The sequence below is a fragment of the Ambystoma mexicanum genome, chromosome 6q (genome assembly GCF_040938575.1).
Source record: "Ambystoma mexicanum isolate Mex_15411 chromosome 6q, UKY_AmexF1_1, whole genome shotgun sequence".
In the NCBI taxonomy this organism is placed as follows: Eukaryota; Metazoa; Chordata; class Amphibia; order Caudata; family Ambystomatidae; genus Ambystoma; species Ambystoma mexicanum.
Window position 1 is genome coordinate 80,547,513 of NC_090937.1, and position 20,814 is coordinate 80,568,326.

The window sequence follows — 20,814 nt, forward strand, 5'->3', positions numbered from 1 at the left end:
GGGCGCCAACCCCATTCACCTCTGTGAATGTTGGTGTGGGGCAGACTCGCTTTGGAGTGGGATGTGGGACCGGGAAATGCTGACCCCTGGATATGCCCCCGATGTCCCTCTACCCTAGAGTGGCCTCAGGAGTTAAGAGTGTATTGCATCACCTACATTTGCCTACAATCTATGTACCAAGGGATGGGCCCGATGATCGGCATCTTTCATCTCGGTGTATCCACAGTATTTTACAAAACCCACGAGGGGCCGAGTTTAGGGGTGTAAAGGTGAGGAGCCTATCAGGTACGAGGTTGAATGTTAAGTGTTCGAGTCAGGGGTTCCATCAACTTAGAATGCAGAGTATGCTGGGCCCTGATCATTTGGTCTGCTTGAATCGATCAAACATCCTGACGATATTGGCAGAAATTCCAGCTTTGGCCCTGGTGGGCTCTTCAGATACTGGCAGAGTGGCTTTCCCCGACAGAGACCATCCAGACTCCTGCACAATTTATTTGAATATTCCTTTAGTAAAGGGGCTGATCCTTTCACAACGAGAAGGTCTCTTGAACCTAGGGTCTGACATCAAGAAGGTGCAGATGGAGGGAATAGGGAGGCCCAGGGCAATAGAGATAATCTGAGAACTGTGGTTTGCTCTGTGGGTAATGAGTGCAATGGTGTGGGACCCGTGGCTGAGAAGGGGTCTGAAAAGGAAATAGACTGGTCTGCCATTATCTCAACCTTGTGGCAGAAATGCGTATCTTAATCAGCCAAGCTGTGCAGGCACTGAGCAGAAAATTGTCCCCCTGTGCCTAAAATCCTGGAATACCCGTGGAAGTTTACATCTTTTTACCAACCCAATTTGTTTGGCCAATCTAAAAGAGGCTAAATGCATTTGTTTGCAAGAGACGTGGCTGATTTCAGTTCCTATCTTAGATGGCTATAAAATCTTCACCCAACAAGCAAAAGGTAATGCTGGTGGAAGGCCGTAAGGCGGTTTGCTTATCGCAGTAGAAAATACCTTGGGTCTGACTGGGTCAATTATTGAAAGTTTACCCTTTGTGGCGCTGGGGGTGGATTTTGTCAATATAGATTGGCACAAAGGTATCCCATTTGTGGATTCCTTTGCTGAGAAAGTGTGCCATACTATTGATGAATGGTCTGCGTGGTACTTTAATGGGAGACTCCTAGTTGTGGGTGATTTAATCGCTGACTGCGGATTCCCAAAAAAAACATTGGATCTCTGATTTACACCTAGATTCTACTGGCACCTCTGAGAAGAGACAGTTGGGGAACATTTGGTATGTGGGATTGGGGGCCTTGGGCCTACAGCCTTTGGTGGGGGAATGGTGTTAAAAATCTAATGAGTCAGCATGGCATACCTGGCACCGGGAGAATAGCTCCTCTCTTTTGGATTATATCTATCTAGATATTTTTCTTCTGAACCGATGTGTGTCATTTACTCTGTCGAAGAATGCATGGAGTGATCATTGCATTCTGCCGGCAACTTTCGGCATGGTACTAAACATTAGAGAATTCATATGCCAGCCGCAGGTAGTCTCTAACGTGGCGGGGAATATAGTTAGATGGACTGACCTAAACATCCGTACCCTGAATCAGAATGTGAGGGCCACTATGAATTCAACTACTCTAGATTGGAAAATGAATACCTTTAATGCAATCGAGATACAGAGGCTTACTGGTGCCTTGGTCTCTGCTATCTACCCTAGGAGAGGAACTAGAGGGAATGGGACTGTAGGACATGCCCACTGTTACAACGGGGATTTAGCCTCTGTAAAAAGCACTATTAGGAGGGACCTGAGATGCATTTGATATTGAATTTGGAAGGGAGCACTCAACTTGAGTTTATTAGGAAAACCAGGCGGCATTATAAAAATGACTGCAAGTCAGTAAAAAAATACCCTATTGCAGCAGGATGCCGAGTCTATGCTAGGGGTACTGATTGATGCTCAGGTCCGTGCCTTTTGGTCCTTAGTCAATGGCCAAGACCCTAATTATGTAGTTTCCCAACTAAATACTATCTGAGTCGGAATGGGTGGAGTTCTTTGAAAGCAGGTTTGGTGCCCCTTCTAATGATCAATGTGAGGTGATTGGCATTTTGGATAATACTAAGAGGGAGCCATCTTTAGAGATTAGTAACATCCTTTCTTTATTAACAAAATGCAAAAAGTCACGTGTACCTGGACCTAACGGCCTAACTAATAATACCTTTAAGGCTGATCGGAACATCTGGGCGAACCTACTTTACCTGGAATTCAAAGATATTATTCGTACAGGTGTTATGGCATTGTCTTGGAACATGGCCCACATGATTCCCATCTTCAAGTGTGGAAGTAGGTCAGATCCCAAGAACTATCAGCCAATTTCCTTAATAGATGCAGATTGTAAGATCTTGTAAGCATTCTTACTTTCACACTTACAAGAGTGGGCTAAGTTGGCTGACCCCCTTGAGCCACTTCAGACAGGTTTTCGGAAGGGCCACTCGACCAATGTCAATGAGCAGATTCTCAAATGTATCCAGGAAGACTCGTGGCGGAGGCCCAAGGTTGCACATTCATGGCCTTGATTGATCCATCGGCCGCGTTTGACTGCGTACATCGTGGGAAACTGTGGGCTAAACTGGCGGCATGGGGTATGCCGACTGGTCTGTTGAGGCTTATCAATGGAGTATATGAGAATTGTGGGATCCAAGTACATTTAAACCAAAAGGGGGATGTCTCCCAGAGAATTTGCTCTTATCCGGAGGTGGGGGGGGTCAGACATGGATGTGTCTTGGCCCCCTGGTTGCTTGATCAATACATGTCGAATGTGGCGATTACTTTGGCCAATGAAGGGTTGATAGCCCCAAAAGTAGGGCAGGCAAAAATTATATGGCTTGCATACGCAGACAACTTCTTGATCTTTGACCTAACCAGGGTTGGTCTGCAGAGGCTATTAAATACATTTGCGGGATACGCAAAAGAAAATGGACTTCTCATAAACCCCAATTAAACCAAAATCCTGGCATTTACGAGTGCGAGTTTGAAGATCAATCAACCCTCCAGGCATATTGTAGGGACGCTTGGGAAGACATCTGAGAGCGTCCGTTACCTGAGATTCATTTTTGGATCAAATAAAGGATCTAAACTGGGCACTGATGCCTTGATGCAAAAGGCCAAGTTGTTAGAATCCCAGATGGTAAAAAACTGACCGCAAGTTTGGCAGGTTCTCCCTCAAACCGGCGACATTCTTCTTCGAAGGGAAGATTGTGCCTAGAATAATCTACAGCCTTGAATTGTCGACAGATCGACTGTTGAAACCCTTAAATAAAACTAGGGTAGAATATGGAGGCGGATCCTCAGCTTCCCAAATGCAGTTCCATTATCAGCAATTAGGTACGAATTAGGGGCCTCATCATTATGGGTCAGGGTGCAATGGCGTCTATTGACACTATATGTCAAGATTATGGCCCCAATACAAGATTCTCTGCATCAGTTGCTGGGTGATAATGTGAACCTCTCTGTTGATCTGTCTGACCTCAAGGAAAGATGCAAATCCATTCTTCTCAAAATTGGCTCCGTTTTGGAGACCCTCGTTAAAAATCCCTTAAAAACTAAAAGGGCCCTGCTGGACTTTGATTGGATTCTGACTACTAATGCATTCCATTCATATGCATCTATGGGTCACCTTTTTCATGAACATAAACGTCGAGAATCCCTCTCTTGTATCTTGCTCCAATTCCCTAATCGCTATTATCGTGGGTGGGCTGCTACTTAGGCTACAGTTGAATCTCCTATCAACTAAGGATATCCTGCTCAGGAGGAAACAAATAACGAATGATGAAGTTAGATGTAGATTCTGCCAGCTTAAACCGGAGTCGATAAAACACCTTGTCTTGGAGTGTGAATCACTTATGGTACTAAAGACTAAATTACTGCCGGCCCTGCAGCATTATCATCTAAGCTGTAGCGAGGATATGGTATGGAAGCGTTGTCTCAGCATTCAGAATGTACATGAGGGCCTGGCTCTATCAGGTTTTATTAAAAGCCTTAACATCCTGAAAACTTGAGGAACAAAGTCTTAATTACTGGCTTTGTCTATCCGGGGAAACAGTCTTGGGGACTTGGTACCTATCCTCTTGAGGTATTTACTAAGCTTCTAGTATAAAACTTGCCTTTTCTATCACTACTTGGGGAAATCCCCAAATTCGTTAGAGTGGAATGTTTATGCTGTTTTTACTTCAATTTCGTAATCACAGGAGGTTATGATGTTTGGGTTTTTTCCCTTTTTTAATTCTATTCAATGGTTAGTTTGTTTGGAATCCGTTTGGAGGTACTGTAATGTGGTCACTTTTTTATATTTATCTGCTCTGTTTATGTGTTTCTTTTTTGTTTATTGTGATTCTAATGTGATTTTATTGTGATTTTGTTCTCGGTTCAATATAGATTTGTAAAGGTTTCATTTAAACGTTTGCAATAAAAAATAAAGAAAGATAGACTCCTTCTAGGAAACGATGATCAAAGTTGAAGACAAAAGTAAAAAACACAATCTGTTTCTCTTTGCCTCAGAAGACAGAGTACGTAAAATTTCCAGCAATTGATACATTTTACGTGGAGATTGGTCTAAACTCAAGAAGAGCCCAACAGGCTCTCTTCAACAACAAAAATGAGTTGGCTAGAGCAGGCCTGCTGGTATATGAATCAGAAGAGGAAGGCAGGCTCAGAAACTACCCTAATACAAAACTAATGGGGTCGGAGAATGCACTTAACTTCGTAGGAGCGGCCGGAACATCAAAAGAGCTATCAAGGAGTATGGCATCTGGGTTTAAGCTAAATGAGAATCTCATAACAAAACTCCCCGAGATAATCTCACAAATCTTTCTCAAACTCGGCGAGGAGCAAAATAGTCTTTAGACAAAAGGGTCTAAGACTAGTCTCCTGGAACACGAGAGGTCCTAGCTTCTTGAAAAAAAAGAAACTAAAAAAGGATCTGCTGGAACAGAATGACATTCTGCTACTCTAGGAGACCTGGCTCCTTCACCCTATTGAGAAAGAGGGTTTCACAGTCTTAAATCTTGGGGCTTCGCAAAAGCTGAAAGGGAGACCGGCAGGAGGACTACCAATAGTACTCAAAAACTCCAGTATTAAAGAAATTGTACCCCTGTGCAATAATGCAGCGGGCATACAAGCCGGTAAAGTAGAGATCGAACTGGATGTTCCTCGTGCCACTTTGGTGCTTATTAATATTTACTGGAACCCAGCCAGCACGAACCTTCAAGAGTTCATAGAAATTCTACATTCTACACTCTACACTCCCGGCGGTGAAGATAGACTATGAGGGAGTCCACATTATCCTGGCAGGGGATTTCAATACAGATCAAATCAACCCAGGGAGTGTGAGGAATGGCCAATCCAAGCCGAGTACACTGCAGAAGGGTAAATACTGGTGGGATTTTCTTTCATTTTGGGATTTTGAAATGATATATGAGAAAAATAGGAGTGTGGAAATAGTAGGTCCAACTTGGTGTCAAGGGTCTTCTCAATCCACCCTAATATCTGTTTCCTCGGGCCTCACAGTTCATTGCCCAAGCCTCACTCTAAACTGGGAAGGGGGCAGTGACCACGCAAGTTTGGAACTCTTGTTCTCGGAAATACAGAAACCTTGTAATCAGTATAGCTCCCAGGAACTTGAAGGCTTAAAGGGTAAACTGAGAGCTGTCAAATATAAACACGGAGGAAAAAAGCTGAATGAACTTCTTGAAGCGGTTCCATCTTCAACGTGGTCAGAGGAATTCCACCCGGAGAAATTTGGGACCTTTGTGTGGTACATCTGTCTTCCAAGCGAGGTAAAGGCTGCAGGTAAACAAATACATCTCCACCACTTTGATGAAGAAACACACAATAAGAAGAGAACCGTGCCACAAACACTCCGCTATATAAGAAAAAATGGAGCTGAGGACCCCTTTGTTTGCATGCAAAAACTTAAGAAGGATAAACAAACCTACAGAAATTGGACAAAGAACCATAAACATCAACAATTGCAAGAAGATGGGGAGAGAATGCTCTACCACCTCAATGCTAACAACTGTAGAAATTTCTGGGCGGCGTTAAAGCAACTTGAGACTGGCCATAACAGTTCCCTTTGCAACCTGGTCGCAGAGCATAAATGGGTAGACTATCGGTCCAAAAACTTAACTATCGGGATCCAGAGAACTGATCATGCCATTTCATCTAGCTGGTCCCTAACATTCAATGAACAAGACATCGAGGATCTTATAGTATCTTCCTCCATGTCGAAGGCGGCTGGCCCTAATGGACTCACCTATCGGGTGTTAAAAAAATCAGCCAAAATTATGGGCAAAGCTGCTATTTCATCTTTTTCAGGCAATCCTTACGAACAGGTTCTTCCCTCCATCGTGGAAGAGTGCACTAGTCATCCCATTCTTCAAGGGGGCGATAGGTTAAGCCCAGCAAGCTATCAACCTATTGCCCTCCTGGACATAGATAGCAAACTCTTTATGCGATTATTGTTGAAAGAACTCACGTCGTGGGTGGACTCCAAGCAGATCCTCTCCCAGCATCAAACAGGCTTCAGGAAAGGACTCTCTACCAGCCTAAACGGACTCTTCTTGAACTTACTTAGCGAAAGAACTAATGAGAAAGAGGGTACTCCGTTATATGGGGCCTGGGTTGATCTGTCCAAAGCATTTGATCTAGTGGACAGATCCCTCCTTTGGCAGAAGCTCTATAGCTGGGGGATTCCAGCTCCCCTTTTTGCTATGCTCATAGAGTTACATAAGAACACTATCCTTAGGGTGAGGTTGGATGAGCTCGGCAATCTATCGGAGGTAATACAGGTTCTCAAGGGAGTACGGCAAGGGTGTTTGGGTGCACCTTTATTCTTCAAGTTATTTCTGTCAGATCTCGGAGATTTCCTCGCCTCGGCATCGATGGCCTGTCCTAGGATAAACTGTAGACTACTACACTGGTTGGCCAATGCGGGCGATCTTGTCCTGTTGGATGGCTCAGCGATTGGTCTGCAGCAGCTCTTGTCCAAATTAAGTGAATATGCCAAACTAAATGGTCTCATAATCAATCCACTGAAGTCCAAGATCCTCATATTCAAACATCCTAAAAAAAATCTGTCCTACAGGAATTGGATCTTGGATGGCAAGTTAATTCCTCGTGTTGATGAGCTTTCCTATTTGGGATAAGAAATTTTAGCTTCTCCAGCCCGACACAAGGTGATACCGGTCATCTTTGAAACGACCTCCAAATTTATTGCACAGATGAAGAATCTGAATGGAAAATTTTGCAAATTCCCAATACTCCCTCTTATCAAATTCTATGTAGGTAAAGCAGTCCCGGTTCTCCACTATGGACTTGAAGCGAAGCCTCTGCTTTGGAACTATGATTGGAATAAAATCGTGGGCCTCCTGTGGAAAACAGCTTTACATCTTCCAATGTGTACCCCACTCGTCAATTTGATATTTGAATTGTGTTTGATTTCCCTGGGCTGTCGAGCGGATTGGAAACTCCTGTCTCTCTACCGCAATATAATAACAGCAAGTGTGACCACCCTTTATTTCGACGCAAACAAACATCTTAAAAAAGCAAAGTCGAAACAACTCCTTGGTTTGGAGGAAAAAGTGGGAGGCATCTTGCTCAGGTTGGATTTAACAATAGAAACGCTCATTCAAAATCCTATGACAGTCAAAAAACAACTTGAAATGAGCGATTGGATCCAAACAATCGATGGAGTAAGGAATCTTAATCCACCAAATCTCTTTTTGAAGGTAGATAGAAAGCTTGGCACTCTCCCACGCTATCTCCAAAAATTCCCTGAACAAAGTATAAGAAATAACTTTCTTGGACTCAGACTGACTATAGCTTATATGGGGGAATTTTGGCCTGAAGAAACCAGGGTGACAAAGCAAAAAAACTATGTACGAACTGTGACTCTCTGATTCTACAATCACTCAAACATCTGTTATTGGAGTGCGAAGGCACCTGGGACACAAGACTGTTGTTGCTGGGGAGATTTTTAACTAGAGAGGAGAGTTTAGCACAGGATTCTTTTTGGGAAAGACTGATAACTGGTCAAGAAATAATGCTCACTGCTGCAATAGTACAAGTTTTAGAAACATTTTCTATACTTGTGAACTATTAATCCGTAGGATTTCTAGCGAGCTTAATAGACGAGTTTGACCTGTCTTCCCTTTTCACCCCTGGCGTTCTGGATCATTTTTCTTTTTAAGCTTATTCGTGTTTTATTCTGGTTGTACTTAATTTTTTCGTTTCTTTTGATAATTTTAGATAATGATTCTGTTTGTAAAGGTTTTTTCTGTAAAACCAAAAACAAAAAAAACAAAAAATGTACCATTTCTGCTGAACAACTCTTCTACTAGCAATTTCTGCAGTGTCTGATATATACAGGTGTCAGGATGCTTCTGTTTAGGGTTTGCTCTTTCTCCAGCAACTCCCCTCCATTAATGAAACTGTGCGAACATGCTCCCTTGTCCCACAGTTGACTTCTGCTACATACAACTACTACAGTTCTGACAATTGTAATGGTGACCACAGTCCTGCTGCTGCTTCTACAGCAATTTCTAGAGTTACGCAACTTCCACAGGACTTCTTCAACCTCTACAGGTTTGCAAGGCACACTTCCCTCGTGTCACAAGAAAGGGCAGCCTCTTTTAACTTTCCTTCCGCCTTGCAGCGACAACTACTGTTATTTTTAACAAGTATCCAGGTCCCTTACCCAGCATCAATGACACTGTTTCTTCAGTGGTTATCCCAAAGTTGTAGCCCCACTCTTTCCAGTCTTGGATATCCTTTGTCACCACTTTGTTAAAGGTCTCCGAAGTTATAACTTCAACAACTCTTAAAGACCAGTGTTCAGTTCATAGATGAGCTGGATATACTGTAATAGAGTTTGGTCTATTGGCTTGGGCAATACTTGTTCTCTGCTCAGCTTCCATCGCTTTTATAACTTCCGCTTCATTGTTCAGGATGTTTGAAGCAGTTAATTTTCGAATAAAAACGAAATTAAGCACAATGCAATTTCGTTTTACCTTTAACCTACCACTTCAAAAGCTGCACATTCCCTCCTTTCGGTCAGCTTCTAACCTCCAAGGTACTCGGAAAACAATGTCTCATGCACGACTTCTTCAGATGTTATAACTGTGCTTGTAATGTTTCGGGGGAGTCAATTAAGATTCAGCAGGCCTACCGGCAGCGTTCTCTGTGTTAACAAGAACCACGCAACTGCTCGGCATTGAATTATACTTAACCATGGGGGAAAAGTAAGGCTTTCACAACACGCAGGTGTTTCAGCTTTGTTAATTTCAGGCATGTTACATTTCCCTTGTTAATATGACTTCCCACTTCTATGAACAACTTTAGCTCGCTTGAATATGCATGCGAGGTACGAAGCGGTCTACTGTTACTGGTAAGGTATTTAGGTTGATTGAGTATGGAGCTTCTCTTTTCTGGCTCCACAATCACTGCAACTGCGGGCTGCTTCTGCTCCCCGGTTTGGTTTCTTTAACTACAACTGCTGCAGGCACTCTTAGGACCCACACCCCTTTGTTGCATGGTTGTCTCCGATCTGGCCTCATCAAAGGAGAGACTTCCAATCTCCAGTTTCCCTCCGCTTACTTCTACACACAGGCCTTGGGTGGATGCATGACTTCGGCTCTGCATTCACGACAATTAGGCGCACCTGGAAAGACTGCCCGTTTCTTCCAATCTCTTCCAATGCTGCCACAGCGAAACAGGGTTTGTGAGCACAGGACCAACTCAGAGCTTGCAGGTGAAATCTGCCCTTCCTTTGCTCCGGCGTCCCTTCTGTGGTCGCACTTCCTTATGAACTGCCAGCCTCGTGCTTTACTTCTTCTGCTAGTACCGACCTTCCAGATTCTGCTCCAGCTTCTTTGGAGCTCCTCCAAGTTGTAGGTTAGTTGTGCGGTGTGCATACTTGGGATATCCTGGTGGGTTGAAAACTCGGCAGTATCTTTAAAGTGTCCCCCATGCACCTCCCAACCCCCCCCGCACCCCCAACAATTGTGACAACCCAACCCCCCATTCCTCTCCACACCCCCCAACTTGTATGCCCCTCAGGTGGGTTAATTGGTCTCAGGTACAGGCCCTTAACACTAATTGCCTGACCCTGCCAAAAGCTATTAGGATTGCCTGCCTGACCTGAGCTCTTGCATGTCTCTTTAGCTCTTCTCTTCTTCACCGTACCAGAGGGATTCTGGGACACGCAGTCCATTGAAGAATGTTTCAATTTCTCTACATCTTTAAAAGTCATAGGTTTGCCACTCCTGTTGGCATACCTTTGGCATTGTGGAGGATATGGATTTTTAGGGGTATAAAAGATAGGTTCAACACTAGAATGAAGCACTTCTCTAGATGTTCAGTTTTTACCCTTGGTAGGAGGCTGGGATCTATCAAAATGGCAATAAGCCAATTCCTCCCCCAAGTTTGGGGTAAACAGATTCTTCCCCCCATGAAAAGTACTGTCCCATCCTGCAAAATCTTATCAACTCCCTGGGCGCTGTCTCCCACCAGGTGATCTTCCCGCAGTACACCACCCCCAGGATTGGGATAAGGAAGCGTCTTCCCTCCGAGACTTTTGGCAGGGTTTTAGTGGGGGATCCGCAGGATTCTCCACAGTAGATATTGAGGAAGATACAGATGTTTACATGACTACATTTCCAACTAGTCTCTTGTTCCACCTGCGCCAGGATTCGATTCAGTTTGTTGTGTGCACATTAATAAATTCGAATTCAAAATGTACAGTTGTTTTTCAACTTTTCTTTGATAGCCCTGTCTGTTCACAATAACGAGTGGACTACCCTTACCTGCGGGTTTAAAAACTATCTCTTTATGAAGTCAAACATTTTTAGGCAGAATAATGTGTTATTTATCTTGCGCATTCGCCCAAGTGCTGTACATAGGACATTTTTACATCCAACCAAAGTTAGCAGTCATTTATCAATCTCGGAAGGATGAAAGGCTGAGTTGACCTTGCCAGGATTCATATCTGCACATCACCCACACACAGGTTGGGCAGCAAGTGTTTAACCCGCTGAGCTATGCATAAAGTGTCCTTGTGATACATTACAATTCATTGGTGTGGGGGATGGTAGAGGTGTCAACAACCATCCTGTTAGAGGGTTACTAAGGTTTTACTTGGCAAACCTATACCAAAAAGGAAGACCCCACCCTTGTATTCTCTTTACCAGGGAGGAAAGGTTTGCTAAATATTAAATCTGACAGCATAATTTCATATACTGTTAAACTGCCATTTAATAGTCACCAAGCATGGCTTTACTGTAGAGACCAGCTGATAAGAGAATCCAGTGCAAGAGTTTTAATTAATGTCAAACAAAGGAAATATGCAGCGTTTGTTCGAGATGCAAGCTAATCCTTTTACTTGGATCTAGATTTGAGCGGAGTACAAACATTTTTGGGAATTCAGCCAAGCAAAAAAAAAAAAAGAAGGGGATACATCTTGTCCTTACCTGTGTTATGTTTGAAATGAACATTTCTTTTGGCTCCTCTCCTGTGGTATCCAGAACTTCAAAATCATTACCAAAATCGCAAAACAGGCGTGACCATATGCCATGCACATCTGAACTGATGAACTGTAAAGATAAATTACTTGACTATTTACAACTCTAAAAGAGTAACTGCATTTGTTTTAGACAGAAAAGAAAAATACAGTAGTTGTGCACAATAACTAACCAGGAGGCCACTGATCCCAGCATACATCACTTCTATTTTGCCCTTTATATTTGATGCATCGGGTCAATAAATAAATACATACATATAGGATGATTCTGTGGTCAAAATACATTTAAATCAATGTATTTTTTGACATACAGTAAACTTAAGCAGGAGTGCAGTTCGCAGTTTGGCAAAAATCAATAGGCAGAGAGAAAAATAGTGGATACCGAATTAACATTTGAAATGAAGAGTACTATAAAAAAAATTCTTTGCTTGTGTTAGGGAGATTTTTCATATTTATGCCAAATCCCATCTACCTGTGAAAGCCCCATCACTTTTTTGGTGGACGTCTGGGCCCTTTTCCTGTTCTCCTAAATGAGGGGAGTCGTTTTCCCCCTCATTCATTCTCATTCTTTTGGCTCTGGCCATTGGAATCCTGTTCATTATGTTTTTACTTTGTTTTATAGAGTGTTGCTTTCCTCCAGATTTTTTTAAGGCATCTGTGTTTCACTTTGCAGCACACCACACTTTTTGTGCAGTGTTGCTGGGAGCCCTTTTGGCTCACCTTTTCATATTCTTTTATTTTCCTTAAGAACTACTGTTCACAAGGTTAGAGAGATACTTTTTATCCTTCTTAACTTTTCCTTTTGTGAGATCAGCACAAACCACCCTATGTGGAGTGCTGGAGGGTACCTTGTATTCCCTTTCTCACTGCTCCTGTAACATTTCTGTTACAGTGACAAGAATACCTGAATGGCTGGTGGCAGTGGACGTGTTCTACCAACCTTTGTGTAAGTTTTACTTGCACGCTGTCTTCACTTGCGGCTATGCACAGAAGTGTCACCATTGGCTCACAATGTTGGTTCCTTTCTTTTTCCGCCATTTGTGTGCTTGTCCTTTCTTGGTTCTTCTGCCAACCTGGGTGGGGGGGACGTTTGTCTTCAACAGGAATCCTTCGATAAGCCCGCCTAGGCTCAAAAGTGTATGTAAAGACAGGAAACGAGGGAGGAGCCCGAAACGCTGCAGCCCTTTGTCTTTTGACCTGCCTGCCTGGATCCAGTTCCAACTGGGAGGCTGGCTGTCCTAAAACGACAGCCAGCGCCCAAAGTTTGAATGACGCATGACTGCTGATGGTCTGGGTTCCTAGATAAAAGGTGAGGATACTGATGCAAAAGACAAGTCAACCACTGGAACAGAAGAACAGAAGAATCAAAGAATCGAACAAGATGACCCGAGACGCCTGCAGCACCTTCCAGCAAACAGTGAAACCTGTTGAAGTTAACGCTTCTGTCCTGGGAAGCTCCGAAGAGGACAACTTGCTCCCTTGGACTGGTGGGCATAATCAATCCTAAGACGACCTGCAACTTGAGCCATCCCACGATGTGCTGCAACCTTCCTGGGCTGCAAACCGCCAATACCCTGGGACCTGCAACCATCCTGCAATGCAAAGTCTCCCTGTGAACAAACTCTCCCGAAACCTGGTGGACTCTTTTCGGCCCTCCAGAGGCAAGATTCCCCTCCAAGTCCCTTCACCAGAGTGCAGCACAAGGCAAGCAGAGTAAATCGTTCGGACGAGAACCGTTCTCCATTGGAGTCTGTGAAAAGGTGCAAAAACGGCAGACAGACATTGGTGCACAAACAGTCCTTTGCCGAGAGGTCTTTCTCTCGACTGTTGCTGCAACATCCCTTCCAGAGTGACTCTCCTTTTGTCACCACAACCAAGGAACAGGAGACCGGATCCACCGCTGTTGCACCATGCAAGAAATCAGCTGCATCTTCTTCATAACTCCACAGGTTCTGTGGGACTCATGGTAGTACGAGTCATTCTGTACGCCCATAACTTTCGTCTAGTCCTACTGCTTGTGCGCCCATATGGAGCCTTTTCAAAGGTCCCTGAACCCTTTGACAAACAAAAGACCTTAACTTACAATTGAAGAAGCCTCTGGAACTTTGTCTTTTCTGCATCCGCGCCTCATCTGCTTTACTTCCGATCTGACTTTGAAAAACTCATACCTAGATAGGGATGGAATGCTAAAGTCTGAAGGCCTCTGAAAATTAAGTATTGACCTGTTATTGCTGGTGTTGCTTTACCTTTTTTTAAAATTCCAACATTTTCTGAGTTGCTATAACAAGTGATTTTATTTTCCTTCAAACTGAGTTGAATTAACTGCATAATTTTAAGCGTATAGCTCACTCACCTGAAGTATTGCAGGTGCTTATTAGTGTGAAATAGTACCCGCCTGAATATAACATTACCTTGTGTATAAAAAATAAATAACTATTTTACTAGAACTAGAAGTGTGTAAGAGTTACTTTGTGTCTATGTATTTACTGAGTTAATTGTACTTTCCTCTAACTCACATCTCCGTCCCAAGACAAGACTGGCTGCTCTGCCATACTACCAAAATCTTGAGTAGGACAGGCTTATACTAGAAGTTGGGGTCTGTGGACCGAGGGACAGTTTTATAAAGTCTTAAAACAGGAAGACTTTAGGAAAACTCCCTTAACAGCTTGTTGTAAATTAACACAACCCTAATGAGTAACGGCTTTTATAGCATGGGCTTTACTTCAATATTAATGACAGTTAAAACATTCACTCAAAAAGGAAAATTAGAACAAACTAACAAAACTTTCAACTGCATTAACTCAACCAATAATGAAAACCCATGCACCATCTATCTTACTTAACGAGTTTGATTCATAAAAACTGTACTGTCCCCATAAATAGAATTTAATTAAAACCTGTTTAAAATGTCAGACTTAATGAAATTTCAAATGCAAACATAACACCATGAATCCCACTAACATAATATTGTCTGTATACTGTTATATTTTCATTTTTATGTGAAATCCCCCTTCACATGCAAGTCTCCCCAGCACTTTCTTCTGGACTACTGGATTTTTTGCCAGTTGTGCTGAGTGAGTGGGAACCTTTTCAGCACTCACTCATTCTTTTACCCTACCTTTGGGATCCTTTTATTTATTTATTGTTATGCCCTTTTCTTCCGCCAGGTTTTGTGGCATCGGTCATTGACCTTTGCAGCACAAAGCACTCTGCAGTGTTGCTGAGAGCCCATTGGGCTTCCCTTTTGTTTCTGCTATTTTCCTTGTGTGAACACATGTTCCCAAGGGCAGAGGGATATTTATTAGCCTTCCTATCTTTTCTATTTTGAGATCATCACACCCCATCTGATCTGGAGTGCCGAGGGGTTACACTATCACCTTTCAAACTGCTCGTGTAACCTTTTGGTTACAGTGACAAGCTAATCTGTATGGCTGATGGTAGTGGTTTTATCCAGCATACTTTTGTGCAATTTTTACTCCCAGGTTGTACTCGCAGCCACGGTAGTGCACAGAAGGGTCACCATTGACCCAAAATGGTGACAGGGTTCTTTTTTCATCAATTCAAGATGGTTTGTCCTTTCTTGGTCCTTCTGCCGTGCAAGGTGGGGTAGGTCCTGGTTTGACTTTCGTCTTTGGCAGGATCCCTTTGTGAAGTCTTCTAAGGGATCAGTGTGTCTGCGAGCAAAGGAAACGGGGAAGGACTCAAAACTTTGCTGTTCTGGGTCTTTTGCGGTGCCTGCCTGGAACCAGTTCCAACTGAGGAGCTGGCTGTCCTGAAAGAACATCCACCACCCACCCACAGTTTGAATGGTGCATAGATGGCATGGATCCTGAGGCTAAAGGGAAGCCGACCACTGGAACTGAAGAATCGACGAGAAGGAAGAGGAAATACGCCTGCAGCCACTTCCAGAATCCTAAGATGCCTTCTCAGCAACCACTGCTATCTGACCCCCCCTTCTTCCAATCATCAGGAGAGCCCCGAAAAGGACTATCCCCCTTAAACTGGCGGGTCCAATCTGTCGCTAGACGACCTGCATTTCGAGCCATCCCATGACGAGCTGTGACCTTCACCGGCTGCAAACCACCAATACCCTGGGATCTGTGGCCATTGTGCAGTGCATCACCTTCCGAAGATTGAATACTCCCAAATCTTTGGTGGACTGCTTCTTGAACTCCAAAGGCAGGATTCCGACACCAACAGGCAGACTGGTTAAGCGAACCGACAACTGTTTGTAGTTAGAGTACCATGCCCTGGAGGGCCACCAGTATCATTGTGCACCTCCTGGACGTTCTGAATGTGTTGCTCTCTCTCTGTAAGAGGGGGGCTGGCAGAAATCCATAACAGTTCAACCAGACCAGTCTATTTGAAACGCATCTCCCTCGAACGCCATGCCCTGGCCATCTACAGAGGCAAATCTGGTGCACTTGGCATTACTGCTTGTGGCGAACAGGTCTATCTCCAGTTGACCCCATCATAGAAACATCTCTTGAATGATGGAATCCTCTCCCATTTGTAGGAACTGGTGCTGAGCCTGTCCGCTTCCATATTGTCCTGTGCCAGGACGTGAGCTGCCTGCATCCACATCCCTTGTGCAGTGGCCCATTCCCACAACTGAAGGGCCAGCCTGCACAGAAGAGGGGACCTGGTCCCTGACTGCTTGTTCACGTAGAACATAGAAGTTGTGCTGTCTGCGGGAATCAGCTCCACCTTTGTCTGTACTAGAGGAGCAAATGCCTTTGGGGCTAGGAAAAAGTTGATATGCCTGTTCAAGTCCCCACTGATCCACACTCTGTGTGGAGTGAGCCCCCAGCGTAGCACTGCAGCCCTTTAAGGTTGAATCCGTTGTTACAATGGGGAGCAGGGGGGTGAAATGGGGTTCCAAAGCTGAGAGACTATTCTTCCCTCCACCATACTAAATCCTCCCTCAGGGCTGCCGGGACTGAAATTCTGTCTGATTGAAACCCAGTTTCTTGGTCCCAGGAGGCTGCCAGATGGAGCTGTATTCTCATCTAGAGCCTCGCCAGAGGCCGATTAGTGCACACAAGGTGCTGGTCGCTTCCTGGGGCAAGTGCGTGCTGATAAGCCAGTCGTTCAGATAGGGGTAGACATGCTGGCCCCTGAGCCTGAACAGGATGGCTATGGAGTTCATGATCTTTGAAAATAACTTTGGAGCAGCACTGAGCCCAAATAGTAGAACTTTGTACTGGAAATGTCTTCGGCATGATGCAAAACCTGGAGGTACTGGCAATGGGGATGCCAAATCGGTATATGCAGATAAGTGACCTTCAGGACTAGGGCAAAAGCCAGTCTCCCTGGCAAAGAGTCTCTGCAATCTGTTCTTGAGTCATCATCTTGAATTTCTAAGGGTAAATAAAGATTTGAGGTACGATAAGTCTAGCACAACCCACAGGCCCACCAGGTTCTTCTTGATTACTGCGAAGATCTTGGAGTAGAATCTCTTGGCATTGTCCTCCACAGGGAATCTTTCCACTGTGGGACCCAATCAAGAACTCCACTTCTTTGAGGAGTGCTGCAGAATTGAATTAGGTGAGGGGAGGAAGGGTAAGTTTGAGAAACAGGGAGCCGAAACTCCCCTCAAACCACAGAAATAAGCCAGCAGTTTATAAAATGGTGACACCAGTGGTTCTTGTGCAGCGAGACTCTGCCACCTATGGGAGACTCGTGGACCTGGAATGTGATCTCATGCTTTTTTAGGTTCTGAAGCAGCTAAAGAGGAGGTGGGTGGAGGGGGTGAATAAAACCCCTTAGGAGTGCCTCTCTGCTGTTTACGCCAGTGTGTACTAGGTGACTTCTCAGGCTGTCTCGTTCTTCTATCCTGGAACCCTCTGAATCCTCCAAAACGACCTAGGCCTGCTCTCTGACCATGGCTGAGCAAGAGAGAACCCTTTGGCTGCTGGTTTACGAAGGATGACCAAAGACTTGCCATCTGGGTACTAGTCTTTCTCTTGGTCAGCTCTTCATCTGTTGATGCGTGAAAAAGCTAATTTCCCTGGAAAGGGAGGCCCAGAATTCTTTCTGGTACTTAGTTGGTAATCTACTAGCACGCATCCAAGCCGACCTCTACAGATCCACCTCAATACACATCCCTCTACTGGCTGCATCTATGTGAGCCAATGGAGATTCTAAAAAGGTACTGAGTGACGAATTTGCCCTCTATTAACCCTGATTTAAAGGCAGCTTGCCTGTACAAGGGGAGATCCTGAGCAAACTCGGCAATCTCCCTCCACAGCTTCCGATTTGCTGCAGCCAATAAAGCATCTGCGCTGGCCTGCTAAAGGTGCAAGGAAGGGTTTGCATGCACCTTTCTGCCAAATGCTTAAAGCAACTTGTCTTTTTTGTTTAGAACGGCAGAGGTGGTTTGATTTGCTGACCCTGTGGAAATACATTTAGTTTGGTGCCTTAGAAATGTATGATTGGCAGAAGTACATCCGCACAATGTAATACTGAATAGACAGCCATTTTGCTTTCCACCATCTTGACTGCATTTCTCAGTCCCTTGCTCATTTCGCATTTCGCTCTGAACGCGGTAGGAGAACGCTGCATGAACTTTCTGACACTTACGCACAGGAATGCACAATCTGCTGAGCGTGTTTGTCTTACACTATAGAACCTTGAAGTTCTTGCAGAAACGTAGCTAATCTGTGGGTTAGGTGCCTTCCTGTCTTGGCTATGTTTTGTCTCTTGACTTAATTATAATAATGTGCATCTGAACGTGCTCCTCCGGACAATCCTGTATTGCTAAGCTGTAGAGCAGACTGACCTTAGGTTCTAGGAGCAATATAGATAAGTAACCCGAGGAATGTTACCTTATACTAGAGAACATGATATTCTCCCAAACTCAGCTTTGCCCTGTTCCCAGACAGTAAATAGTCTGCGAGACGACAGGGAATGTGCAAATACGTTATTATGGTAATATCACCTACGTGGTCAGGTCATGAACCCTACCACATGAAGGGGCTGTACAAGCCTGCTGTATGTAATTCCGAATATTATATATGTGCTCCTCTCCTCTGAATCTCTCTCTCTCCCTCTCCGATGTCTGAGAATATGCATTGCGGGGTGCTAAGACCCATTTGTACAGATGTAATAAAAGTTGTTCTTTGACCTCGTGACTGCTTTATTTCTGTTTCTTTGCAGTAGCCTCTTTTTGGACTATCAAATTGGCGCCCGAACAGGGACCCTCCCGATCATGATCCATCGTTGTTTGGCGAGGACGAGGCCATCGGATCGAGATCAGCGAGTACAGGGGGCCCCTGCACATGAGACGTGTTTCCTTGCAGTCTGCTGCTTCTGGTCTCTACTCGACACGCTTCGCCTAGAGGTCGTCACGGTGAGGGTTCTGGAATCTAGGCTTATTTTATGGAGGAAATCGCCAGCCACAACGATTGTCCTTTGGACTTGATTGGAATCAGGTGAGTGTGTTTCGGACCAGCATTTATTTATTTATGGTTCATCAAAACCTTTACAAAAACAAGTAAATTCCATTGAGATTACAGTAGAAAATAAAACAAGTTCATTAGTAATTTACAATCTACATGTTTTGCAGATCTTTACGATTGTATGCAAACAAAATTGATTTACACTGCAATATAAAATCCCTATATGTTAAAATTTAAAAATTATGGAAACTCTAAAAAGCTAATGTCAAGAGATGTGCATACCTTCGCAAAACTAACATTGAAAAAAATAAAAACTATTTTATAAACACACGTAAAATAAACTTTCTTTGATGACAAAATTAAAATACAAATAATAACATCTAAGTTGAAGATAATAGAGGATCTATGTCATACACATGCAGAAACATTACAGAGCGTGTATTAAAAGCTCCTTTTCAATGTGTTTCAGTAATCGCACCAATGCAAATATTAACGGGCGATGGTTGCCCAGCATCATCCTGTCCCAGAGTATCGTAGTACATTCCTCAAAACTGATGTTAACACATTTTAGAAGTAAGTTTGTACGTATCATTTTAAAGTGAGAACATTCTAATACGAGATGTTTTAAGGCTTCAAACTTGCCACTGCATGGGAGAAATCGACATCTTAATTCATCTCCGGATTTGTTGGAGCGGTGCCAGTGAGAAACTCTTTCCCTACTATGATATTGATTTAATTTAAATCGCATATAATAAGTCCGGAAAATACTGCAGGGGAATATTTCTAGATAATTGCACTGCAGAACACGTTTCCTCATGTATTTGGCATATTCAGACCGGCATTCTCCTCATATTTATTTTGGAATAGTATTTACACGTGAATATTTTGGCCAGGTAAGTGTGATTTTTGAGTATGTCTGGTAAATTGTCATCCTGTTTAGCAATGTTTTGTTGCTGAGGAAGACAATCTAGTAACTTGGGACATAGTCAACCGGCGCCATCTGAGGTGTCGCCGGCATACGATATGTACATCAAGTATGGTTTAGGCGCTATTGTGTTCAACAGTATTTGCCATCGACAAACCAGACATACTCCAGACCTTCAGTGGCCAGAGGTAGGAATTTTCGAGGTGGCTAGAATAGAACATTTGGAAACTGTATTATTACGTAAGAAAGCGAGACCAGCTGCATTGGACGTTGTCAGAGATTGGAGAAAGAAATCCATTCAACGGCTTAGAAGTAGAGAGAAGCACGCCCGCAAGAATTTGAGAGAAGCTGAGAAAGCCTTAGTACATGATCAGCAGAAACAGGTAGAAGCTATTACAAGCATGGATAGGGCTTTCCAATTAGATGTGCAGAAGATTTACCCGTCACAAGATTTGCATGCATCAGACGAATTGATAAACAAATTACTAAATGAAAGAAGGTCTGATTCAGGAACTACTACAACTGCACCACCTCCATATGTACCTCCTCCCATACCTCCACCTGAAAACATGCCGACATTAGCGGCTGCCATACCAACCGCACCAATGCTGGCTTTTCCTCCACCACCTAGTGCGCATGAGTTGCTTTTGCTTCCGTTACCAACTAGTTCCGTGGATACTGATCTGCGAATAGTAACACATAGCACGATATCAGTCGAGAGAAAGAGTGAATGGGCCGAGACATATATTGAAGGGGTGACGAAGCGGCTGCTATGAGTGCGATGCCAGAGCATGGGGGTGTTCCTGAACAAAAGATATTGAAAGAACAAATGGCAACGTATCTTGCTGAAATATGGAGCGATTTAAGCGCGTCAGCAGTTCTGCAGGATTTTCAGGATCTCAATTTCTTGTCTCGTTCGAGAGACAC

General features: G+C 43.8%; 1 protein-coding gene across 2 annotated transcripts in view; it reads right to left on the bottom strand.

Annotated features, from left to right (window-relative positions):
* UBA6 (ubiquitin like modifier activating enzyme 6) overlaps positions 1–20,814 on the bottom strand; it is a 1,607,755-nt gene that overhangs the window by 1,293,030 nt on the left and 293,911 nt on the right. For both annotated transcript variants that reach the window (XM_069630498.1, XM_069630497.1), the window contains exon 8: positions 11,513–11,635. In XM_069630498.1, the coding sequence (XP_069486599.1) occupies positions 11,513–11,635 (123 nt within the window). The remainder of the gene's footprint in view (positions 1–11,512; positions 11,636–20,814) is intronic.